This window comes from Sus scrofa, chromosome 4 (genome assembly GCF_054392235.1).
Source record: "Sus scrofa isolate SSC_HxYL_T2T_F1_AM1 chromosome 4, Sscrofa_HxYL_maternal_Yorkshire_Landrace_v2.0, whole genome shotgun sequence".
In the NCBI taxonomy this organism is placed as follows: domain Eukaryota; kingdom Metazoa; phylum Chordata; class Mammalia; order Artiodactyla; family Suidae; genus Sus; species Sus scrofa.
The window spans coordinates 18,465,780-18,489,639 of record NC_139386.1 but is presented as its reverse complement, the minus strand read 5'-3'; the positions used below and the strand labels follow the sequence as shown (position 1 = coordinate 18,489,639).

At 40.0% G+C, this 23,860-nt stretch overlaps 1 protein-coding gene across 1 annotated transcript in view; it reads right to left on the bottom strand.

The window, feature by feature from the left end:
• SNTB1 (syntrophin beta 1) overlaps positions 1-23,860 on the bottom strand; it is a 235,816-nt gene that overhangs the window by 120,527 nt on the left and 91,429 nt on the right. Inside the window, exon 3 of the mRNA XM_021088981.2 lies at positions 7,394-7,613. Coding sequence (XP_020944640.2) covers positions 7,394-7,613 — 220 coding nt within the window. The remainder of the gene's footprint in view (positions 1-7,393; positions 7,614-23,860) is intronic.

The following is a 23,860-nucleotide window of genomic DNA, read 5'->3' as shown; positions in this document are numbered from 1 at the left end:
TCATCTAATCATCACAACAATTACATGCAGTCAGTATTTTAAAGCACATTTTATAGATAAGAAACCTGGGAATCAGAGAGATTAGATAATTTGTCTAAAGTTAAGGGCAATAGGTGACAGAATTGGGATTCAAACCTGTATTTTTTAACTTCAACTTTAGCGTTTACTCATTGATATTATTAATGTGGGCCTCTGTTTTAGACATTTAAACTGTGTCCACTTACTAAGAGCTATCATAAATTGATTTTACAGTTTCCTTTCTTCCCAACAGCAATCATAATCTGCTGGTGAGGAGTTCCCATCGTGGCAAAGGGGAAATAAATCAGACTAGGAACCATGAGGTTGGGATTCGATCCCTTGCCTCGCTCAGTGGGTTAAGGATGTGGCGTTGCCATGAGCTGTGGTGTAGGTTCCAGACATGGCTCAGATCCTATGTTGCTGTGGCTGTGGCGTAGGTTGGCAACTGTAGCTCCAATTAGACCCCGAGCCTGGGAACCTCCATATGCCATGGGTGCGGCCCTAAAAAAGACAAAATAAATAAATAAATAAATAGATAGATAGATAGATAAATAAATAAATAATCTGCTGGTGATATTTTCAGTTATGAGGCCACCATGATGTGTCCGAGCAAGAGCAAAGAGAACAGAACAAGGAAAACACAGGTTTTGTAAGCCCCTTCATGGAAGAAATACTTTTCACCTACAAGGACTTACTAAGTCCACTGTACTGATGCCCATCAGGAACAAGACCGTATGATCTGAACGGGAGCTGGAGAGAACCACTTGGGGGAACCTCCATCTATTTACGTATAGACCGGGGAGATGGCAGTCTTGGCAGAGCAGAAATTAATATAACGGCCACCTTGGCACAGCTCTTCTGATCTGCTAAGGAATGGCTTCCAGCTTCCTCATCTAAAATGCACTTCTTAAGGTCAATTGGCATATATTGTAGTGTAACTATGGCGACAGTTTCATTTCTCACATAGCGGGCTTACATGGAGAGAATGCATGGTTTGGGCTGCTTTGAAAGTCCACATTGTTTTTGTTACTTGGATTCTGGTATTTTGCTTATTATTTACACTTGTTTTCCAAGACGGCCTCTAATGGGGACACACAGATCCTCTTATGTGAGTGTTTCTATCTGCTTGACAATTGCACAGCCTGTCGTAAAAGCATTCTGGTTTCTTTGGAAGGTATGAGTCCAACCCTTAGAGACAGATCTCATGTCACTATGCCTCTAACCAGTTTTTTTTTTTTTTTTTTTTTTTTTTTTTTTTTTTGTCTTTTTGTCTTTTGTTGTTGTTCTTGCTATTTCTTGGGCCGCTCCCGCGGCATATGGAGGTTCCCAGGCTAGGGGTTGAATCGGAGCTGTAGCCACCGGCCTATGCCAGAGCCACAGCAACGCGGGATCCAAGCCGCATCTGCAACCTACACCACAGCTCACGGCAGTGCTGGATCGTTAACCCACTGAGCAAGGGCAGGGACCGAACCCGCAACCTCATGGTCCCTAGTCGGATTCGTTAACCACTGCGCCACGACGGGAGCTCCTCTAACCAGGTTTTTGACCTTTGTGGCTGAAGCGCAGGCGCTGGATTGTAGTGATTTCACTAAAGGCACTTTGTGGGAACAAATCCAAGGGTCCTATAGGATTTATCAGATCCCACCCCTCTGAATCACGGTGTGCTGAGTGGTGCTTTTCCATTCGAAACCACAACAACACTTTCTGTAAATTTTTTACTTGTGCACTGTAAATAGAGATGTACTCCATTTTTCTAGAAAGATTGTGTGCCTCACTCCATAATTTAACCATGAAGATCTACAGAGGGGTCTGTTACCGGTACACAGAGTCATGAACAAAGCTTCATATGCCATCCATTGCATTGGTCCAACTTCGTTCAACCCAGTAACAGGCTTGGCTAATGAATTGTCTTGGTTTCTTTAAGTTTGCTGAGCCTGGCAGGAGAGAGTTGTGCTTTTTCTCTTATTCCCAGGTCTATTTAGTGGAAAATTTTTTAAAAAGAACTTTTTGGAAAATTAAGAATACCAAAAACGTGAAGATAAAGCTGCCATTTCTCATTATTTACAGATGTATTTTTGAATGCCTGCTTTGTATCAAGTAATGTTCTAGAAAGCTGTTTGGGGATGGTTTTTGGTTTGTTTCTTTTTTCAGTGTGCTGGTTTTCCTGTATTTAACTTTTTATTTGGAAATAATTTCAAATTTACAGAAAACTTGGAAAATTAGCAATTGTGCCAAAATATGTGAATACCCAGGTATTCATATTAATGAATACTACCTACCATTAATATTTCTGCCCATTTACTCTATCACTTGCTGCTTATCTCTCTTCAGTATAATAATTTTTAGAGAGCTGGGATATTAAAATAAAAGCCTGAGGCATCCCAGATTGCAAAGGTCTTTGGCTGTAAAAACTGGGTAGTCATGTTAGATAAAAACCCAAAGACAAGTCATTATAAATTACAGACCCTATCACAGACAGATCTACACAAGGTAGAGCAGGACCTGTGCTGAAGCTTGACGGGTGACTAGGAAGCTGTCAGGGAGGCCAGTGTAGGGCATGTATAAATTGTTTCAGGGTTCCTGGAGCATAAAGGATAAAATTCAGAGGAGGGGAACAGTTAGGAAAGATCCAAAACCACATGGGGTTTTCATGCAATAGGAGGAGATTTAATATTTGTGAAGGCAGTTGGGAGCCCTCTTGACCAAATGGATACATTTTGAGTGTTTCCCATTCCTTGGCTAGCCGCCTGGAGGGTGGATGTTAGGGACTGGGAAAGGGGCAAACTAGAACCAAAGCACTCAGGAGAAACTATATTCAGATAGTCCAGAGGACCTAGGATGGTCTTGACCTGGGTGAGGGCAGTGGCCGTGAAGGCGAAAAACTGAATATGAAACAAAAGAGATATTCAAGAGGTAGAATTAAAAAAAAAAAAATACTGTAATCATTGACAACCACGACTAGCAGTGACATATTCTTACGGATTCAGTGCCTGCTGGGTGACCTTTTTCACAGAAAGAGCAGCAATGCTACCTGCTGTTCCACGGCTGTTTCTATTTGAGAAATTGAACATTAGCGCTTTTAATGCAAACTATAAGTAGCTGTGTGTCACCAGCCGAGGGGATCAGCCCCAAGATGCTGTGGCATTTATCGTCGGTTTTCAGGTTTCAGAATCCAGGAAACCTTTAATCCCTGGCTGTGGTGCTTACAGTTCAGGTGAGCGGTTCTGCCAGGTGCTAAAATCAGAAGCAATGGGGTGTCATGATTAAGAAAGTAAGCTTGCTTGTCAGCCAGGCCTGGGCCTGATCCCCACATTTCCCATTGATTTCAACTCCTGGTTCTGAACAAAGTTTCATTATCTATAAAATAGAGATGAGAGGACTAGGACCTAGGGTTGTTACTTGGACTAAATGACACACTTCCTTAAATTCAGCTGATTCCATCAGGGATCTAGCTGAACCAGAGCTGACATTCTCTCCTTCTTTCTCTTTTACATTTCATATATACATTCTTTTCATTATTTTTTCAACGCTACACTTTCAGTTTCTATTTCCCTTCTGCCCCAAGAGTTATTTATTTCATAGAAAGCTTTTAAAAAATCCATGAAGAAAGGGTTTCTGTGCTCGGGTTTTGTTATTGATTTTTTAGTTTTATTCCACGATCATCAGGGATGCTGTTTGCTTTATTTCTACCTTATGAAACTCAACTGCATTTTTTTTTTTTTTTTGTGATCTAATCTGTGGTTAATTTTGTGAATGTTCTATGTGGATTTGAATAGAAAAAATCGTATTCTTTATTACCAGGGTACAAAGTTTGTGGTGTATCCAGACCTCCCTTAATTAGGTTGTTTGGGTCTTTTGCATCTTTATTTATCTTTTGTCCAAATGCCCTTTCTTGGACCGAGAAGAATATATTAAACTACCTATTATCAGTGTGCTCCCATCTCTGCTGTAAAGGGTGCTGCAGTCTTACTAGATGTGCATTCATAACTGCTGAATTCTGTTCCCTATGAACTCTGGCCTTTAGCATAAATCAGTCCTTCGTGGTCTTCTTTTGTGCTTTTCGATCTGCACTTTACCCTGTCACACATCAAGAGCAAAATCGATACTTTTTGTTGTTGCTGTTTGTTTGCATTTGCCTTGTAGAGTCTGCCTAGCCTATATTTTTTTTTTTTTTTTGTCTTTTAAGATCACTTTGTGTTAGGTGTGTCTTGTACGCAGCAGAGAGTTGGGTTTTGCAGAGTCCATATTTCTGGTACATTCTACTCAGCCCAGCATATGATTGACATTCCATGAAATACTTGTTTCTTTTTTCTTTTTTTCAATCAGGGTCAAGACTCATTAAGCCTCTTTTATATATATATATATATACATGTATATATATATATATATATTTAGTTTTATTGAGGTATAACTGACAACACTGTAGGATAGTTAATGTATACATCATGGTGATTTGATATACGGATACACTGTGAAAGGTTAATCTTACTGTCAGCAGGTTCGGATCTGTCTGGGTGGAAGTCCTCTTCTGGACCCTCTGGCTTAACTGGATTCTCGTTTTCAATCAGTCCTGCTGGTGCTCATAACCTAGAAATACAGGCTCTCCCACACCACCCAGGAGACCCTACATATACTTAATGGTGAACTTGAAGAGCACCAATGCCAAGGTTTTACAACACATTCCTTCTATGGGCTTAAAAGAAGGAGGTTTCCAATATTTGAACTACGGCCTGATGTCTCCCCAAATTCTTTAAAATGTAAATAAATGCTTGGGAGAAATGTTATAGCATGTAAGTCCACAGCTGAAAGGAATCCTAGAAATCATCTACTCAAACTCTCTCCCCATTGCATTAACCAATTCTACCATATCCCAAGTTTTCTAGTCTGTATTTTTCTGGTAATGGTAAATTGACACTGACTTCCATAGGTATGAGATTAAAGCCCAGTTGTACCATATATTAGCTATATGATGAGGAATGTATGTAAGCCCTGGGCCTCAGGTTTTTTTATCCATAGAATGAAGATGAGGTAGAGACTCAGAGGACAAAGCATGGGTACAAATTTAAGGACTAGGCAGGAAATGTGAAGACCCAGACAGACAATTTTTTTTTTCCCTTTTTAGGGCCACACCCGAGGCATATGGAAACTCCCAGTCTAGAGGTCCAACTGGAGTTATAGCTATAACAATTCAGGATCCGAGCCAAGTCTGCAACTTACACCACAGCTCATGGCAACATGGGACCCCCAACCCACTGAGCAAAGTCAGGGATTGAACCCACATCCTCATGGATACTAGCTGGATTCGTTTCTGCTGCACCAAAATAGGAACTCCAGGCAGAGAGTTAATTGTATTCCCTACGTGTAAGGCAATAGGAATGACCAGGAGAGTCCATTCCTTTCCAAAGGAGAAGCTTCTACTGGCCTCCTATAGACTGGAGCCTTGGCTGCAGCAACGTAAAGCCTAATAATAATACCAGATCTTCTCATTTTTCTTGAAAAGCAGAAATTTGGCTTTTTAATGTGAAATTTCCTGACTATTCAATGTGGCAACTGATTCAAATTTCTTTGTAACCCTAGACAGACCACTAAAAAAGCCCATCTGTGGGCTGGGGACACCTGTAGGCTGTCACTTGGCAGTCTCTGGGCTGAAGTAATTAGCATGACACCCAGCACAAGACACGCACTGGGTAAATTCTGAATTCATCAGATCTGAAACCTTAGATCTCAGACTCCTGGGAGAAAGGACTTGTTTGACTGGGTGGGTAAAAGGCCAGGGAAGAGGACACTCAGAGTAACTGCAACATCAACTGTAGACCCAGGAAAGTGTTAGGAATGGGGGAGTGAATGGAGGTTTAAAACAGAGAACAGGAGTTCCCATTATGGTGCAGAGGAAATGAATTTGACTAGTATCCATGAGAATGCGGGTTCAATCCCTGGCCTCGCTCAGTGGGTTAATTAAGGATCTGGCGTTGCCATGAGCTGCGGTGTAGGTCGAAGACACAGCTAGGATCCCTAGTTGTTGTGGCTGTGGCATAGGCCGGCAGCTGTAGCTCAGATTCCACCTCTAGCCTTGGAACTTCCATATGCTGAGGGTGCGGCTCTAAAAAGAAAAAACAAAACAAAACAAAACAAAACAGAGAACAGGTGGGAATGGACCATCTGAAAACTCTGCCTCCTTCCCAGACTCCTCTTTAGTGGATAAGCCCTGGCTCTCTCACACTATGGCCCATCTCTGATCCCTGCAGATATACCTGAGCAAGGAGACATGGGGGGAACGGGGGAGCCCCTACAGCTGGCTGGGGTCAGAAGGGCTAGCAGCTTCCTTCGGGTAAGTTTACTGGGAAGAGAACAAAAAAAGCACTGAGCCGTGAGCCAAGGAGGCAACTTTCTCCCCACTCCCATTTCCTCTGGGTTTTCCCCATCAGCAATTCGGAAACAAGCCAAACGCTTCCTCCTCCTCGGGTGGGTTGCAGCTGTCCCACACATGTTATAAATAAAGGCCAGCAGTGCTCTTCCTATTTTTAGCATTTGAATGCGGATGCAAAGGTCACCAAGACTCCCCCCTTTGCTGGCTCAATTCTCTCTCTGTCTCTCCTCTACATACCTCTTGTTTTCCTTCCAAATGTACGTTTTCTGTGCTGCAAGTTAAAGGAAGACTGAGGGGAAGAAGGACCCCCAAATATTTGCTAGTCTTTCCTGGATTCCTTCTCATTGCCATGGATCAGGTTAGATATCTATCTTGTGGCAAAGAAGCCTTGTACAGACTTTGGGAACTAGCCCTCCAGGCTTGGCTCAAAGGCGCTCCTTTTTTCCCTTGAGGATAAAGAGAGGTTCAGAGCAGAACATAGCATTAAGGATCCTCTCATCCTCCACGTACAAGTTGAGGGCACTGATTTGCTTATTACTATTGAACATCAATAATACATAGTATTAGAGCCTACATTCATGGAAGATTTCCCTGCGCAAAGCACCTCACATGGACTTCGTCATTTAATTCTCACAACTCAACAACACTGGTTTCAACGATTCCCATTCTACATGTGACAAAACTGAGGTTTAGCACTCTGGGAAGCTCGTCCAAAGTCATGTGACTTGGCAGAGGCAGACCCAGGAGAAACACATAAGATCCTGACCCCCATGATTCAACTCCTTCCAGAACCAGAGCTCAGCCTATAGATTCTTCATGAGGATAAACGTAAAGAAGAAGGTGGAAGAAGAAGGAGAGCGAGGCCAGGCTTGATACGCACAATTTTGCGGGGTGGCCCTTTCAGACTATTTTTTGGAAATCACTGAGTGTTTCTGGGTCCTGAGCACAGCCTGGTCAAAGCCCTCTTTTCAAACTCAGAGCTGCTAAAATAAGGGTAGCTGCCTTTACCTGTTCTCGGGGTCAGCCAAGGCCATGCTCCTTGTGACGTAGCACATCTTGAGGGGGATGCTTTTCCGGTCTCTTTGGAAGGAGGAGAAGGACTGTGATGACGGAGGGTCTGAGGAGCTGCCCCCTAACCGCGGGGATTCGGGCGGAGGCGTTTCCCACCCGATCTCAGACACTGGGGAGCCTTTCTTCACATAGGGTGTGGCTTCTCGCATGTACTTCACTGCAAGCAAAAAAAAGACAACAATGAGAGCTTTTCAGTACATTGGGGCTGAATTTCTGGAAAGTCTCATGCATTTTTGAAACTTGCATTAAATAAACTCTTAATACGGAGCTCTGTGAATTCTGAACAAGATTCAGAATTTCTGTTCCTGTCATAAAAGTTGTTCTGTTCCTTAAATTACGCACCAACGTGGTTTTCAGAACCTGCCAGGATGACAACCTGAACCTGAGAATTACTCTCAGCTTTTTTCAATTATGACAACTATCTTTTCTGATAACAAGGTGCATTCTGGGAAACAGGCTGAAAAACAAATGGGCAGAGAAAGCTTATCGGAGACTAAATATAAGACACATGGTTATTCATTATAGATACAGAGAATCTGGTGGCTGTATGTCACCAATATTCTGATGAGAAGCAGGGAAAGATAGGCTTTTCAATTTAATAGTGTGAAGAACACATATGCAAAAAAATACGCAGATGGACACATATTTTGTAATGGTAAAAATCTGTGACAGCAAAAATATTACTTGTAAGAGCTGAAAACTAGGAACAACCTAAATGTCCACTAAGAAGAAAAAGGATAGGTTGGATAAATTGTGAGACATCTGTACATTCACTTAAAAAGATAGATATAGTTGCATTGACATAGAAAAATCTGTAAGATCTATTATCAGTTTTTTTTTTTAAACTACATGGAACAGGCATATACTATAATCATTTTGTGTATGAAATCATAGATATACCTGCTCACATATCTATGACTATTTCTGGATAGAAATCCAAGAAAATGTTCATGATAGTTGGCTCTGGGAGTGAAAATGAAAGTCAAGATGATGGAAAAACAGACATTTACTGTTCATTTCTTGCCCCTTTATACCATTTTCATGTCTTTATGAAATTTATAAAGAAACAAAATTGCTTAAGAGCTGAGTGGAACAGACTGAAATTTTGCTCTTTGGTATGTTTGCTTAGTCTTAAGATAGTTGCCAATTCTGAATTTTAAGCATTTGGTCCTTAGCTTTTGAGTTGACAGGGCGACTGGATTCTTGGAACATGCAATATAAATTTCCAAGTCCTTCTCTCTGTCACTTACAGAGTCTGGTTCTATGCTGCCTGGGGGTCGGGGCGGGATTTGGCTAAATCCCTTGGAGATACCTATTTTTACAAATGGCAGTGGATTGGAATAGGGGCAAACTAGGGACACTTCCTTCAGATCTCTGATGATTCAATTCCACAAACTACTGCCGTCCCTGTGCAGGACATGGAGTTAGGTTTATGGCGATGGCAGAAATAAACAACACATGGTTTCCATCCTTAAGACTTGCCAAATCTACCAAACCCAAACTCCCTGTGCATCTCCAGACCCCCCCCCCCACCTCCTTGGCAACCATAGGTCTGTTCTCCATGTCTGTGACTGTTTGTGTTCTATAGATAGGTTCATTTGTGCCATGTTTTAGATTCCACATATAAGTGATACCATATGGTATTTGTTCTCCACTTTCTGACTTCACTTGGTATGAGAATCTTTAGGTACATTTAGAATGGATAAGCAATGAGCCCTACTGCACAGCTCAGAGAACTATATACAGTCTCCAAATCTCTTGGGATAGACTGTGGTGGAAGATAGTATAAGAAAAAGAATGTGTGTATATGTATAAATATGTGTGTGTGTGTGTGTGTGTATACATGTATGTATGCATACATATATGTATACATATGTATTTGTGACTGGGTCACTAGGCTGTACAGTAGAAATAGGCACAACACTGTAAATCAACTATAATTTAATTTTTTTTTATTTTTTGGTCATTTTTTTAGGGTTGCATCCATGGTATATGGAGATTCCCAGGTTAGGGGTCAAATCTGATCTGTAGCTGCTGGCCTACGCCACAGCGACAGCAATGGAAGAGCCAAGTCGCACCTGTGACCTACTTAGCTTAGGCAACGCCAGATTCTTAACCCACTGAGCAAGGCCAGGTATTGAACCTGTGTCCTCATGGATATTAGTCAGATTCGATTCTACTGAGCCACGATGGGAACTCCTATAATTTAATTTAAAAAAAAGATACCTTAAAAAAAATTTAAAAAAGAGTTGGGCGTTCCCTTCGTGGATCAGTGGTTAATGAACCCGACTAGTAACCATGAGGATGTGGGTTTGATCCCTGGCCTTGCTCAGTGGGTTAAGGATTTGGCAATGCCATGAGCTGTGGTATAGGTCACAGACACGGCTTGTATCCCATGTTGCTATGGCTGTGGTGTAGGCCAGTGGCTACAGCTCCAATTTGACCCATAGCCTGGGAACCTCCATGTGCCATGGATGTGGCCCTAAAAAGACAAAGTAAATAAATAAATACATAAATAAATAAAAATAAAGAGGAGCACATACATACCTATGAACAAATACAGAATATTTAGTGGGACAGCTACAATTAAAACTGTCCAAAACTGGAAGAAATAGGTCTCTTTGTGAAGAAACTGAGTTTTTCGTCTCTAAAAATGTTTTAGAAGAAGCTAGAACTCTGCTTAGCTTTGTATACAGTAAAATTATACTTACTGATATACGGGAAATGTAAATATCACCTGAGAATGTTTGAAGGTTCTCCTTTGATTAGATTATTATCCTTCTGGCTGGGGTAGGGACTGAGTGTTGTGGAAGTGAGAATCCAGGGATACTGCATGGAGTAGGGAGAAGTTGAACTTGGGCCTTTAGTATAGGGTAGCTAGGACTTTAAACAGTAGAGGTAAGAATAATAGTCCTTCTTTTTATACAATGTACTCTGATTTATAATTTTTATTCCAATTCTATAGGAAAGGAAGATTGCACCTCAGTTTGGAAGAGGGATAAAGAAGGAACATTTATCATATACTTAATGATGTGCCAAGTACAGAATCAGGTAGTTCACACAGCTTCCCACATGCAAGCTTAAAAATGACCAATTTAAAGTCCTACTTTATAGATAATAAAACTAGATCTGGAGAAGAAATGAGGAAGGGATCTATCATTTATTGAATATTTATGTATCTACAAGCAATAAAAGAACTGCCATTCCTTTCAGATCTGCTAGAATTTCATGTCTTATAGGGCTATTTTACTTCTGTGGCCACTAGGAGCTTTACCTAGGTGTTTCTTGCAAAACTAATATTATTTTTCACAGCAACACACCAATGCTCCGAAATTTAGCTTATGTGGCTAGGAAGTGGTGAAGCTGGAGTTTGATTTCACAGAGATCATGTTCTTCCATGAAATCTGGCTATCCTACTTAGACGAAAGATGCAAAATGAGGAGCTAACAGGGTTAGACTTTATTCTGTAAGCAGTTATTGTTAGTCATGGTGGTCTATGAGCAAGAGAATGGCAGAATCAAAGGTCAGCTTTAGAGATAACTCCCAGAAAGAGAGACTGGGCATACTGGAGGAAAAAGATATTAGATGCAGATATACCAGGTACAAGGCCATCAGGTATTACTTCCAGAGATAATAGGAACACTCAAAATATCCATATAGGTTGTGAATCATCAGAGAAATGTGTGGTTTCATCCATCCTGGGCAGAGGCATGGAAAAGACTAGCAAGTCTTGAGCCCAGAAGTAAATATTTACTGAGTAGCCACTTCCTAAGTGGCAAAGAACATGGGAACGTACAAAGGAGAGAAGAAATAGCAATGTCTTGAAGAAAGGGATCCTATTGGAAATGATGAATATCATTTCCATTCAATACAGAGTAATCTTTTTAACTAACCAACTGAAAATAAAGAAAACAAATTAACAGGGGTAGGTATGAGAACTTAAAGATTTATTCATTCAGCCAAAATTCATCAGTCAATTTTCATGTGCTGAGGACAGTACTTCCATGAGAGATGCTAAGAAACAGTCTCTGATTAAAATAAATTTAAGCCTAGAAAAAAAGGAAGTGAAGTGAGTAGATAACATGAGTTGTTGTGTTGTATTTTAAACCTGGTTTGAGGAGGTCCCAAGCTGGAAAGGTCTCTAGGGGCCTGGCAGAATCAAAAGCAAATCCCTTCTGGAGGAAGACAATTTCATCCTAAGCTTCAAAGAGTCATTACGAATCATTGTCAAGGGTAATGAGCAGCATAAAATCTAAGAAAATGTTGCATACAGGGAAACAAGGTACCATGAGCAAGAACTAGTTAAAAAAAAAAAAAAGCTGATAGCAGTAACAGCATACAAAGCAGCAAGAATGTTTTCCATGTGTAAGGAAACAAATGGAAACTTGATAGAATCTTCCAGAGATTATTTTAAAAGTGACCTAACAGATTGGTAAAAGAACCAAAGAGAAAATCAAGTAGTAGCCTCGGTAGTAGCAATAATAATAATAAAACCAGAATTAAAACTTCAATAGAGAGACAAGTCAGAAAAAGGCACTGATGAGTGGACTGTAGATCAGGAGAAATTATACAGAACAAAGTGCAGAGATACAAAAAAAGACATGGACTAGAGATGAAGAGACAGGAGTGAAGGTCTAAATTATGCTTAACTGGAGCTCCCGCAGCATATGTGGCAGAGAAGGTGACAGAGGCTAAGAGGTTTCAAGATGGAAGGATGCCAATTCACAAATTCAAGCAACATCTTTGGTCTTCAAGACACCATTGAGACAAAGAGAAATAAGGTATCATCTTGCTTTATAACTCCAGGAGGCAAATTGGCTTAGCTTTTCCTTATAACCTCTGTTTTCTCTGAGATCTTTAGATATCTTCCCCCCTCCTTTTTTTTTTTTCAACACCCTCCCTCCCATCCCCTGCTCCAGACAGGTGACCTATGGAAGTTCAAAGGGTGCAGGGTAGAGTTGGAACCCCCGACTCCCTACACCGCAGCCGTAGCAATGTGGAATCTGAGCCTCCCATCTGTGACTTAGACCACAGCTCACGCAATGCCAGATCCTTAACTCACTGATCGAGGCCAGGGATCGAACCCATGTCCTCATGGATACTAGTTGGGTTCGTTACTGCTCAGCCACGATGGGCACTCCCTCCCCCTTTTTATAGTGTTGTGAATAAGGCTCAGCAGAATCCCCACACAAGTCTCCAGACCTCTGGCACCACCAGAAGAGAAGTTTTCAATTTCAAGGAAATAAAGGAGCTGAAGAGATTATCATCATGCTCCTAAGCAAGGTATTCTCAGATCACTGAACTATTTCCACATTTCCAGGAAGAACAAGTAACCACAACACAGCCCTGCTTAAAGTTCCTTTATTCAGGAGCCTTGCTTCTTTCTGTTATTTAAAGGAAATAGAGAAACTTGATCTAGGGTATAACAAAGACAGCAAAAGAACATTGTCTTGGATTTTTCCAAAGGCCCAGCATTTCTTGCCCAGGGGAAGTAATAAAATTGTGTCAGAGCATAGCTTCTAAAGGATAGTCCAAGTAATTTCTGCAAGGTTTGATCATCAGCCATAAGCATAATTCTGGTGTCAAGCAATCACCTCCCCGTCACTAGTCCCCTCATTTGGAGAGTAAAAGTGCAGCCATGTCTGCATGTGGTAAAGCAGTGTCTCTAATAGGAAATTAAGAGTGTGTGCATCTACGAACCCCCGACTCCCAGTCCATCCCACTCCCTCCCCCTCCCCCTTGGCCACCACAACCACAAGTTAGTTCTCCAAATCCATGAGTTTGTTTCTTTTCTGTAGATATGGATAATGTGAGGAAAAAAAGGTCATATATATTTTTATGTATATATATGTGTGTGTGTGTGTGTGTGTGTATGACTGGGTCACTTTGCTGTACAGCAGAAATTGACAGAACATTGTCAATCAACTATAATAGAAAAAATAAAAACCTTAAAAAAAAAAGTGTGTGAAAACTTTTCACGCTGTGAAATTTGTATATATTGCAATCAAAGTAACGAGAATGTGGGCTAATTCAGGGAGGGGAAGGTATTACCTAAGATTAGATCTGACACCAATGGGTGCCCCAAATTACAGTGTATTAAATAATAAAGAGGTTTGATTTCCTTTTATCAAAAGTTTGGGGTGAAAGAAAAGGGCCGCTAGAGCAACTCTGTTTCCTGAAAATTTCAAGCCGTCAGGCTTCTACTCCTTCCCTGCCTCACATGGCTAACCTGCCATATAATGACCCAAGATGGTTGCCTGAATTCCAGCCATCATGACCAAATTCCCATCCATAGGAAGACTTAAAGGACACACCACCCTTCTTCCTTCAGGGCCGCTTTTCAGAAGTTGACACACTGTATCTCCTTATACCTCAACAGCCAGAATTTAGTCTCACGGACACTTCTAGAAGGAAAATAAATTTCCTCTTAACTCTGGGCAATTCTCTGCCAACCCAGCTAAAAAATGCTCCTCGGAAGGGAAGACTATTACTGTGGAAGAAAAAGAACAGCCATTAAGGGACAATTCTTAGCTTTTGCCACGGGGAGACATCCCTAATCCTACCAGCTAAACACAATTAGATTTTATAACACATAAACACAAGTAAATATACTAAAGCAACCAGAAAAAGCACAACAGCTAGGTTCCATGAATGCTGCTAAGAGTTTTCTGGGTACTAACTCATTTGAACATCACAACTCTAGGATACAGACATTGCAATCATCCCCATTTCACCAAAGACTCTGCAGTAGAAAGTAAATCATATGTCCAAGTTAGAGTACAGGCAAGTGGGAGACACATGAGCCAAATCCAGGCAGCCTGGCTCCAGGGTCCTTACTTTTAACCACAAAGCAGTACTGTTTCTCACACTTAAAAAAATTAATTGGATGTGTGTATGTGTGCATGTGTATGTGTGTATATTTAAGCCAGTGTTTTTATGTACTGGGAGAAAACATCCAATTAAGAGGCTATTGCCTGTAACATAAGAGAGCTTGATTTTGTAAGCCTGAACTATTAAACTATGGCATTTCAATAAATGTCTTTTAAGACACTGTAATATGTATTCATAATAGAGGGTTTAACCTGGCAGAACTAACAGCCAGTGTCTGCATAATTACACACCTCCATGTGCTTATAGACAGTAATTTCAGGCAAAGAACTGTTGAAACTGAGCAAGAAGCAGCCAGCCCAGGCTCAGGGTGCCTCATAATCAGAAGTAATTAAGAAACCATGCCCTTTCTGGGCATCATGAATTAAAAACCATGGTTGAGCAATTAAAATTCCAATCTTCCGCTGCAAAAAAAAAAAAAAAAAAAAAAAAAAAAAGGGAGGGGGGATAGGGGAGACCAGCAGTTAAGAAGTGGTCTCTAAACCAATAATGCACCAAGTCACTTTCAATACGTTTCTAGTTTTTCATTGGAAAGATGGGCGGTTGTGAAGATTTCAAAAGGACATTCAGTAAAGCTCTGAGTTTGCAAAGGCCCCAAGTTGCCACAATTAAATCCTTGTTGAGGAGGCCAGATGACATTTGAAAAGAAAAGCACACCCAGGCTACTAATGAGGAAATGCTTTAGGCAAAGCCAATCAACTCTCCTACCAGGCTGCTTTCTGAAGAGCCAGCAAGATGCTCTGTTATGGGCAAGTTTTCTTAAAAATAACAACAAAGCAACAAAAAAAAGAGATTCCCAGGTTCTAGGGAGGAAAAGAAATATTTCACTCCTCTAGAGGATGAGAACATGAAATGGACATTTTTCTCACGTGCTTAAGGGGAAAGGGAATCTGCTGCAGGCAAGAAACCTGAGTATTTGAACCTTTGGTGAAACTTGCAAACGGGGGACAAGTTGGTGACAGTGAGTTTGCTGATAAAATGCAATACACAGGAGACTTCTCTTAATGGCATTTCCTAGGTTATCTTAGGAAAGATGCAGAGGGAGAGAGCATCGATGTGTCCAAGAAAACCAAGAAATGATGAAAGAGGTAATATAAGCTTCTCAGAAACTATGGCTAATCTCTTGGGAGGCTGAGTGGTGAGCTGGAAAGAGAACTGACCCTGGGAGTCGGGGACCTGGATTACGATTCCAGCTCTTCCACTAACTAGCTCTCCAGCCCTGGGCAAGTTACTTCACTTTTCAGACCTCATTCTCCTCATCTGTCAAGAGTGGGAAATAAGGCCCCTACCCTTCAAACATTCTATGATTCCCTGGGAAACTGCCTCTTCCGAAAACATTAAAAAAAAGGAATAATTTTTATGTCATCTTACTGTTTGTATGATCACCGACAAATAACCCTGTTAAAATATGTGCCAAATTCTTAGGCTTTGAGTAGATGTACCTCTTGACTTTCTACTAAATCCTATGGGTACCTGGCATATATGAAAATAAACCTATGTTGAGCTTATGTACTCAGGTTACTTTTTCTTTGCTTGGCAGGGCAGGCTAGAAGAAATCATTGTTTCCATTCTCTTACCAAGATTTATTTAACTTATATTTTGCCAGATGGGTCCTTGAGGGTAGGATTTTAAAAGACGTCTCAAGAATGACCAAAAGGTTCTCATGAGGTCATAAGGATACTGCAGGTGAGGATGCTGAGTTTGAATATGCGGAGTCAGGACTAAAATAAATTGGGTCTGAGTTTGTCGATCCTCTAATTAAAAACCTCTTTCAAAACCATCCTATTTTAGATAGCACAGTCCTTTGATGTGACCTGCCTGCCTTGACTCTTCAGCCAAGCAAGATCATTGTCACCAGGGATAGCAGGTGCTCCCAGAAGGATGCTGACTGGTTTAGTTATCCCTTAATTCAAGAAATGTTTAAGAAGCTCTGGCTATGAGCATGATTTTGAGTGTTGGGAGTTATTTCAATGAAATAACTGGGTGCCTGCCCTTGAGATGCTTACATTCCAGTGTATACGTGCAAGATGGGAGTGGCATGGAGACATTAAACAAACAGACATAGGACACTGCTCTGCAAGAGTCACTTCCTAGAGGACTTGGGTCTGTTCCAGTTCATCTGGAACCATTCACCACCTGACCCTGCCCACTTCTTCTCCTCATCTCAGATGACTATCTCTCCGTCCCATAATTCACACATCAGCCATAGAGAAATACTGTTTAATTCTCTGAACTTGTCTCTGCTCTTTGCACATGGAGTTTCCTCTGCATGGAAACCTTTCAGGAATATTCAGCAATTCTATGAAGCAGGGATGTTAGAATGCAGTGTCTCTTGCAGAGCAGTGTCCTATATCTATTTGTCTAGAGTCTCCACGCTACTCCCACTTAGAGAGCTGAAATGACTTGCCCAAGGTCACACAGTAGCAAATGGCAGAGCTAGGAGCTGACCTGAGGCAGCCCAGCTCCAAAGCTTTCAGTCCTGATCACTTCCCTGTGTTCTTCCCTTATGCTCTGGATGCTGCCTCTAAACATGGCTAGATGCCCATGCCTGAATGAATCCTGTCTGTCCGACAAGGAAAGTTTTAGAAATCCTTCTTCTAATGGGTCACTATGCTGTACAGTAGAAACTGACACACTACTACAAATCAACCAACTTTAATTTAAAAAAATTTTTAAAAGACCTTCTTTTTTTGTCTGAAATATTGTTCTTACATTCCTCCTCTTATATGAATCCAAATCTTACTCCTATAATTTGTATTCACTGATCGCAGCCCTACTCTGCAGAGATGCACAAAGCATCTAGAGCACCTTACAAACAGATAAAATATACATGTTTGGCTTTACAGAAAGAAAAAGACAAGCCTGGTTAAAAGGAGGCTGGAACTAGCAGTACCTTCCTCATTTGACATTCAGTTGTTATCAGGTTCCTGGTCCACACTGTCTCAGAGCCTAAAGGAGCTAATGGATGAACCTAATGTATGAGAGGAATGAAAGATGTGACTTTTAATACTTTAGGCCCCTATAGCGTTGCTAGGAGAGGGGCCCAATATCTTAGATGATAAAAATAAGGATTTGAGGAGTTTCACCCAGGCCAAAACTAAAAAAAAGATAAGATGGAAAGTTCTGTCATTATGTATTCAAAATAAAAATTACTACTGTAACACGTACGATAGGGAAAACTGTATTAGAAGCAGTTTGTGTGAAGGAAGGTTCTAGGAATTTATGTGGCTATGGCTTCATAATAAAGTAATAGGGCATTAGGCTCCCCTGATAGAAGTGTAGTATTCAGAAGAGGCCAATTACTCTCTTTAACACCTTGATCAGCCCCATACCTGAAGTCCTGATGGGTTAGACAAGGTTCAAATGAGGGTAAAGGAGGCAACCAGGTTGCTGAAGTTTCAAGAAATAAAGAAAACACAGATTAAATGAAATACATTAGAGCATCTTGTGAAGAGCATAAACTCTAGCATAGGACTGCTGAGGTCCAATTCCTAGCTTTTCCATCATCTAGCTCTGTAGCCTTGAGCAAACAACTTAGTTTCCTCCTGTGTTATTTCTTTTACCTATCTCATAGGATTGTTTTGAGGATTAAATGAGTTAATATAAGTAAAAACTTCTCGTGAAGGTAGCATAGTAGACACTGTAAGAGTCAGTTACCAATATTAGAAGTTTATGAGACCTAAATAACAGAGAGTTGTGCTAAACTTACTTTGCACATCTCTGCAAAGTAGAACTACCAATGGATGAGTATCAATTACAGAAGCAGGATTGATTTGGGTTCAATGTAAGAAAACATTATGAAATATTGAGTCCCCTATTGCTAGTGTCATTCAAGTAGAAACTGGATGAGATAGCGCCCAGTTATTTTGCAGAAAAGATTCTGTTACTTTGTAGGGAAGAACAGTTTGTTTCTAAAATCCCTTCAAGCTGTCATGATCTCTGTTTCTTCTGGAATGTAGTTAATTAAGATATGTAATCCTGTGACTACAAAACAACGAAGGCAGGTCATGGTTGTACACCTGATATACCATGCTGTACATTTCTTTATTATTATATGCTTATTAGCTACCTATTAGTTCTGTGACAATGGGACAGTTTGTTAAGCTATCTGAGTCTACATAATGAGGAGAACAGTTCCTTCCTTAGAGAACTAATACAATGGACTAGTTTAGTAAAGGAGCTCCAGAGTCAGAGAATCTGGGTTCAAATCCCAAATCTTCCACTTACAAACTGGGCTTCTTTGGGCAAGGTATATAACCTCTCTGAACCTCAGTTTCCTCATCTGATAATAAAAGGACCCTGCTCATGGAATTGTCATGATGATTAAATATTTTAAAAGTGTATTCAAAGCTGTTAGACAAGTGCCAGGCACATACGTGGCACTCACATTTAAGTAGCACTGTCATGAAATTTAAATGAGAACATGTTTTGCTAGAATACCAATCTCTCTTCTAACTCTAGAAACTGTCAAAATCACTAGTGCGTAGTGCATAAAGGATCATTTCATTCATTCTCTTACTGCGTATCAATTAAATCTGAGAATTGCTATAGAATCTAATTCAGTGCACACACACACACAACTGGCCTAAAGTGTACTCATAGGATAGTAGCGAGTACTTGGAGTGATATGGATTAATGATATTGATAGATCTGATCCCCTAATAATTTGCCAGGAGGCTCCTCACCATCACAAATAATCATAATTTCTCTTCCTTGGGAAAATGAAGTAAATGTTTTACCAGCTATACCCTAACATCTGAAGATAGGAAGTGAGTAATGGCAGAAAGGATATCCGAATGCTCAAGTCCTAATATTGTTTTTACTCTTCCCTAGACAGAAGATCGTGTGTGAATAGGACTTTGCGTCAAAAGGCAGGAAGTGCTGCTCTCACTTCCTCCTGACAGGTATCTCTGGAAAATAAACTTCTATTTTTCCAGGTGTAGCTTGGTAATAACATCCTGCAAATCAGACCTCAGGCTCAGTAAATTTGCAGTTTACTTTTCAGTGGCAGAGGCCCAGAGTCATCAAGCTTTTCCAAAGGAAACCACATTAAGTAAACAAAATATCATTACCAAGGGCAGACTCAGGCCAGGTCTGAGATTTTTTTTTTCATCCTGGCCTGGCTATGTTGCAGACCTAAAGCAATTGTACAGGCATCTGAGGGTAAAGAAGATGGAAAGGGGGATCTTTATAACATCAAGGTTGATGAAACTGGACAATGTTATGAACACCTGCACTTTCTCGTGCACAATTTCATTTCCTGCTTATTGTTGTCTCCAATAGGAGCTAGGCATGAACTCCAAGTCCTGAAAGAGTCTGGATGTGCATTTATTTGCTTGCAGTTATTTGCTTCCAGGAGGTAAGAGCCTAACAACATCCCCCACCAAATGCTACCGCCTTCCAAGCACACATACATGCACACAAACACATTCGTACTGGTCAACAAAACTAATGCCTATTGGTCTCACTTGATGCACTAGATGTTTCCCCTAGAGGCCAAACTTAGCTTGACTATGCTTACAGGTCTTCTGGGAGAGGGACTGCCAAGAACTACAAAAACTGATCAAGATGCCAGAGGAAAGGCCTAAGCAAGTTTTTGGATCTGACTGCCAGATCCAGGAGACGAAAACCTCTCACAAGTTTTACCTCTAAGCCTCCAGAAGCTTCCCTTGACTCTGAACAGTCAAGATGTATTGTTTGGCTTGTTTTTTAAGGAGGTAAGAAAGAAGTAACGGTGAGTATCAGCAAAGAGATAACAACTTTTTATAATAACCTTTTTTTTTCATAGGAAAAGGTAGCAATAAAAAGGTGGGCAAATTGGGGTTCAGAGGGCTTAAATAACCTACCTCAAGTAAAAAGAAGATCTGGAATCTGATCTTTCATGTTCTAAATCTAGTAGCTAATCTAATAAATCTAATGACCACAGCTGTCATAATACAAATGATCCAAGTAACCTGGAGACATAGGCCAGATTCTTGTGACGAATGACTAAGGAGTTGCTATTGGGGCTGGAAAATTCTATGGAGATTGTGGGAAATTAAATTAATAAACATATTCTGTAATGATTATATCAGAATTCAAATGATCAACGTAGTATAGGAAAGATTAAAAAAAATAGAGAACCTCCTGGCATGTTTGATGAAATAAAAAGAGATAACAGAAAACAGTATTATAAATCAAAGGGGAAATGACTACAGACACAAAAGAGATAAAAGGGTAAAAAAATAAAGTTTTGGGCAGATTTTGGATAATAAACTTGAAGAATTAGATGAAATGCACAAATTCCTAGGAAAAAAATAACTAAAACTGACTTAAGTAAAAATAGGAAGCATGGATAGCGCTATACTCTTAAAGGAATGGAAACACTGATCAACATTCTTCGCACACACACACAAAAAAAGAATGAAAAAAAAACCCCCAAAACCAGAGTTTATTAGTAAATTCTACCAAATTTTCAAAGAATAGATCATTCAAATCTTAAAGTATTTCAGAAAACAGACGAAGAAGGAGCCTCCCCCATTTATTTTCTGAAGCTAATGTAACTTTAATAACAAAACCAGACAAGGAAAAAGCCAGAAAGGAAAACTGCCAACCCATTTCATTCATAAATTAAGGGCAAGAATTGAAACCAAAACCAGCAAACCAAGCTAAATAATACATTAAAAGACAGTACAACATGGCCAAGTTTGGATTAATTGAATATGTAAGACAAGTTAAGTATTAGAAAATGTATAAAATTATTTAGTATATTAACAAAAAAAGGAGAAAAACATATGATTACTTCAGTGAGAAAAATCATTTTATAAACTAAGTAGTTATAATGAAACAAAAAAAGCCCTTTGTAAGCCAGAAATAGAATGTAACTTCCTTAACTTGATAAAGAGAAACTACTAAAACAAACAACAAAATACACACACACAAACAACCAAAAGAAAAAAAAAATTGACATCAAACATTCTAAATGAGGAAATGCTGAAAGCACCCCTTTAGGAAAATCAGAACTAAAATAATGATACCCACTATTACTCCTCTATTCAATATTATAATAGAGGTCCTAGGCAATGCTAAAATAAAAGAATCAATTAAAAGTATAGGAATAAAAGATTACAAACAATAAATGAATGTACAAACGAGTAAATGAGAGAGCAAAGAAAGAAAGAAAAAGAAAAGAAAGAAAGAAGGAAAGAACGTGAGAAAGAAAGGGAAAAAGTAGAGCTCATTATACCTGGATTTTCATCCTGACTGAGGGCCTCATTTTCTGTGTGGTCATCACCAAATCACTAAACCTCTAATGTTCTTAAGTTTCCTTATGCATAAAATCCGGGCTTTCAACTATGTTGGTTAACTAAGTACAGTGATGCCATTAAAAAGAACCAAAAATATATGGAGAAGTACAGATTTGAGACATGACAGCAAATTATCTCGGTTTTAAGGATGTAAGGTTTGAGATGTGAACATCCATGAAGAGACAGAAGCCAAAAGCCAGTAGAATGATGCGTTTGAAGCTTTGGGAAGTGGTGAGAACTTTACATCAATCCCAGGAGAAGGAGGTAGAATAACAGCCATGACGATTAACACTTACTGACTAAGTGTTAACTAAAGGTCCAGAATTTTACATAGACTGTGTATTTTAATTCTTACAACAAGCTTGTAAGAGAGGCACTCTTATTATTCACAGTTTACTGATGAGAATACGGGAGTCAAATAAATAACTCTAAGACCCCAGAGCCTCCAAGTCATGGTGTTCTTTCCACTCAAGCCTGGATCTGATTGCAAAGCCCTTTCTCTTCCCCACTGTGCTATGCTAAACTGCCTTTTGGTAACAGATGTGACATAGAATCATCACTCCAGAATGAGCTCTGAGATCTTGAGCAAGTTGCTAAGGCTCTCTAAGCCTGAGATTTCTTCTCTTACAAATGAAGAAAATAATACCAATCACATGAGATTGTTGTGTGTATTAAACCAGATACCATGTGTAAAGTGCCTGGTATTTTTTTTTTTTTTAAGTTACACCATAAATGGTACCTCCCTTTGTCCTTTCTGACCAAGGCAAACTCCCAGAAACAGACACCAAGACTACAGACCAACGGAGCTGGCAGGTGCAGAACACCCTAGAGTCATTATAGGGATTCCAACCTTAGACATAACAATTTCTTGTGTTCCAAGTAATTCACATCCCCCCCATCACCCCACCCCCCATCTTCTTTGCAGACAGCTCAGGGTCAAGCAAAGGGCAAAAAGTAAAGATCAAAGCTGAAGAGGGAAGTAGCTCTTGTACTGAGCAGATGACTTAAACCCTTCCTCCTGTTCTCAAGGAGGAAGGGTTTAAGTTCCGTGATCTAATCTGGGAGCAGGAAAGAAGAGGGAGGAGGTGGTGAGTGTCATGAAGAGAAAGAGCAGCCTAAACAACAAGAAGATGGTTGGGTTATTCAAGAACCAATACAGTTGAGCTAAAAGATAATAGATTTTGAGTCAGACCAGTCTGGCTTATGCTCCTGATTCCACCACAAATGGCTACGTGGAAGTTTCCTGACTGCCCTAAGCCTCAGTATCTGCAACTCTTACATGATGCTAATACTTGTAACTCATCTATTTATCATAAACATTCAATTAGGTCATGCTCAGCACATATTCAGAACACCATGAAGAGACAGCTGGTCGACCTGGAAGGCATATCTCCTGCACTTAGAGAAGAATTCAACCCAAAAATCCTTTTGGCTTGTGTAAGGGACAAACCATTATTAGTGGTGAAATACTGGAACCCAGGTGTTCAGTGGCAGAAGCTAAGACCAGACTTTTAACAAGCCTGGGACAAACAACCTGAAAAATATCTCAAGTCAATTTTGTGATTCATAATATTGTTTGTAGACAAGTACTGATAGGGTGCTATGGTTAACTGACTCTAAGTATGAAACTCGAGAGCTTTCTACAGGCTGAAAGAGTACTTGAATTATCTTAGTGTAAATAGCATGTTTAAATATTGCATAGTTTTTAAAGTAACTTGTAAAAGTCTTTTTATACTCTAAATTTTGTTGCCCTAAGGCAAAATCTCCCCCCAAATCTCCCTGAGATAAGGTCCTAAAGCTCCCTCACACCAGCTTAAGGGTTGTAAAAGGGGAAATCCTGCCTGTGAATTATAAACTACATTCTTACTGTCTATTGTGCTGGGTATTCAGGCTTCCTAACATGCCAACATGTCATGGAAACAGAAGCTTCAGATGTTTTCAGGTATCCTGAACTCTCTGACTGCTTTGACTCAGCATAACATTCTTGAGATTCACCTGTGTCATCATGTGTAATAACAGTCCATCCCCAATAATATCAATTTGACATAAGCCTTAAAAGTAATAATGTACATCTTACCTACTAAAGGCTCTACCAAAAAATAACTATTATTCAAAAGAGGATACCCAGGGACACGAGACTGCTAGAGCCAAGAGGGGAATATCTAAATCTATCAGAGGCTGGAGTATATTTGAAGAAAGGAATCATTAGTAAGCATGTCTCATATATTCT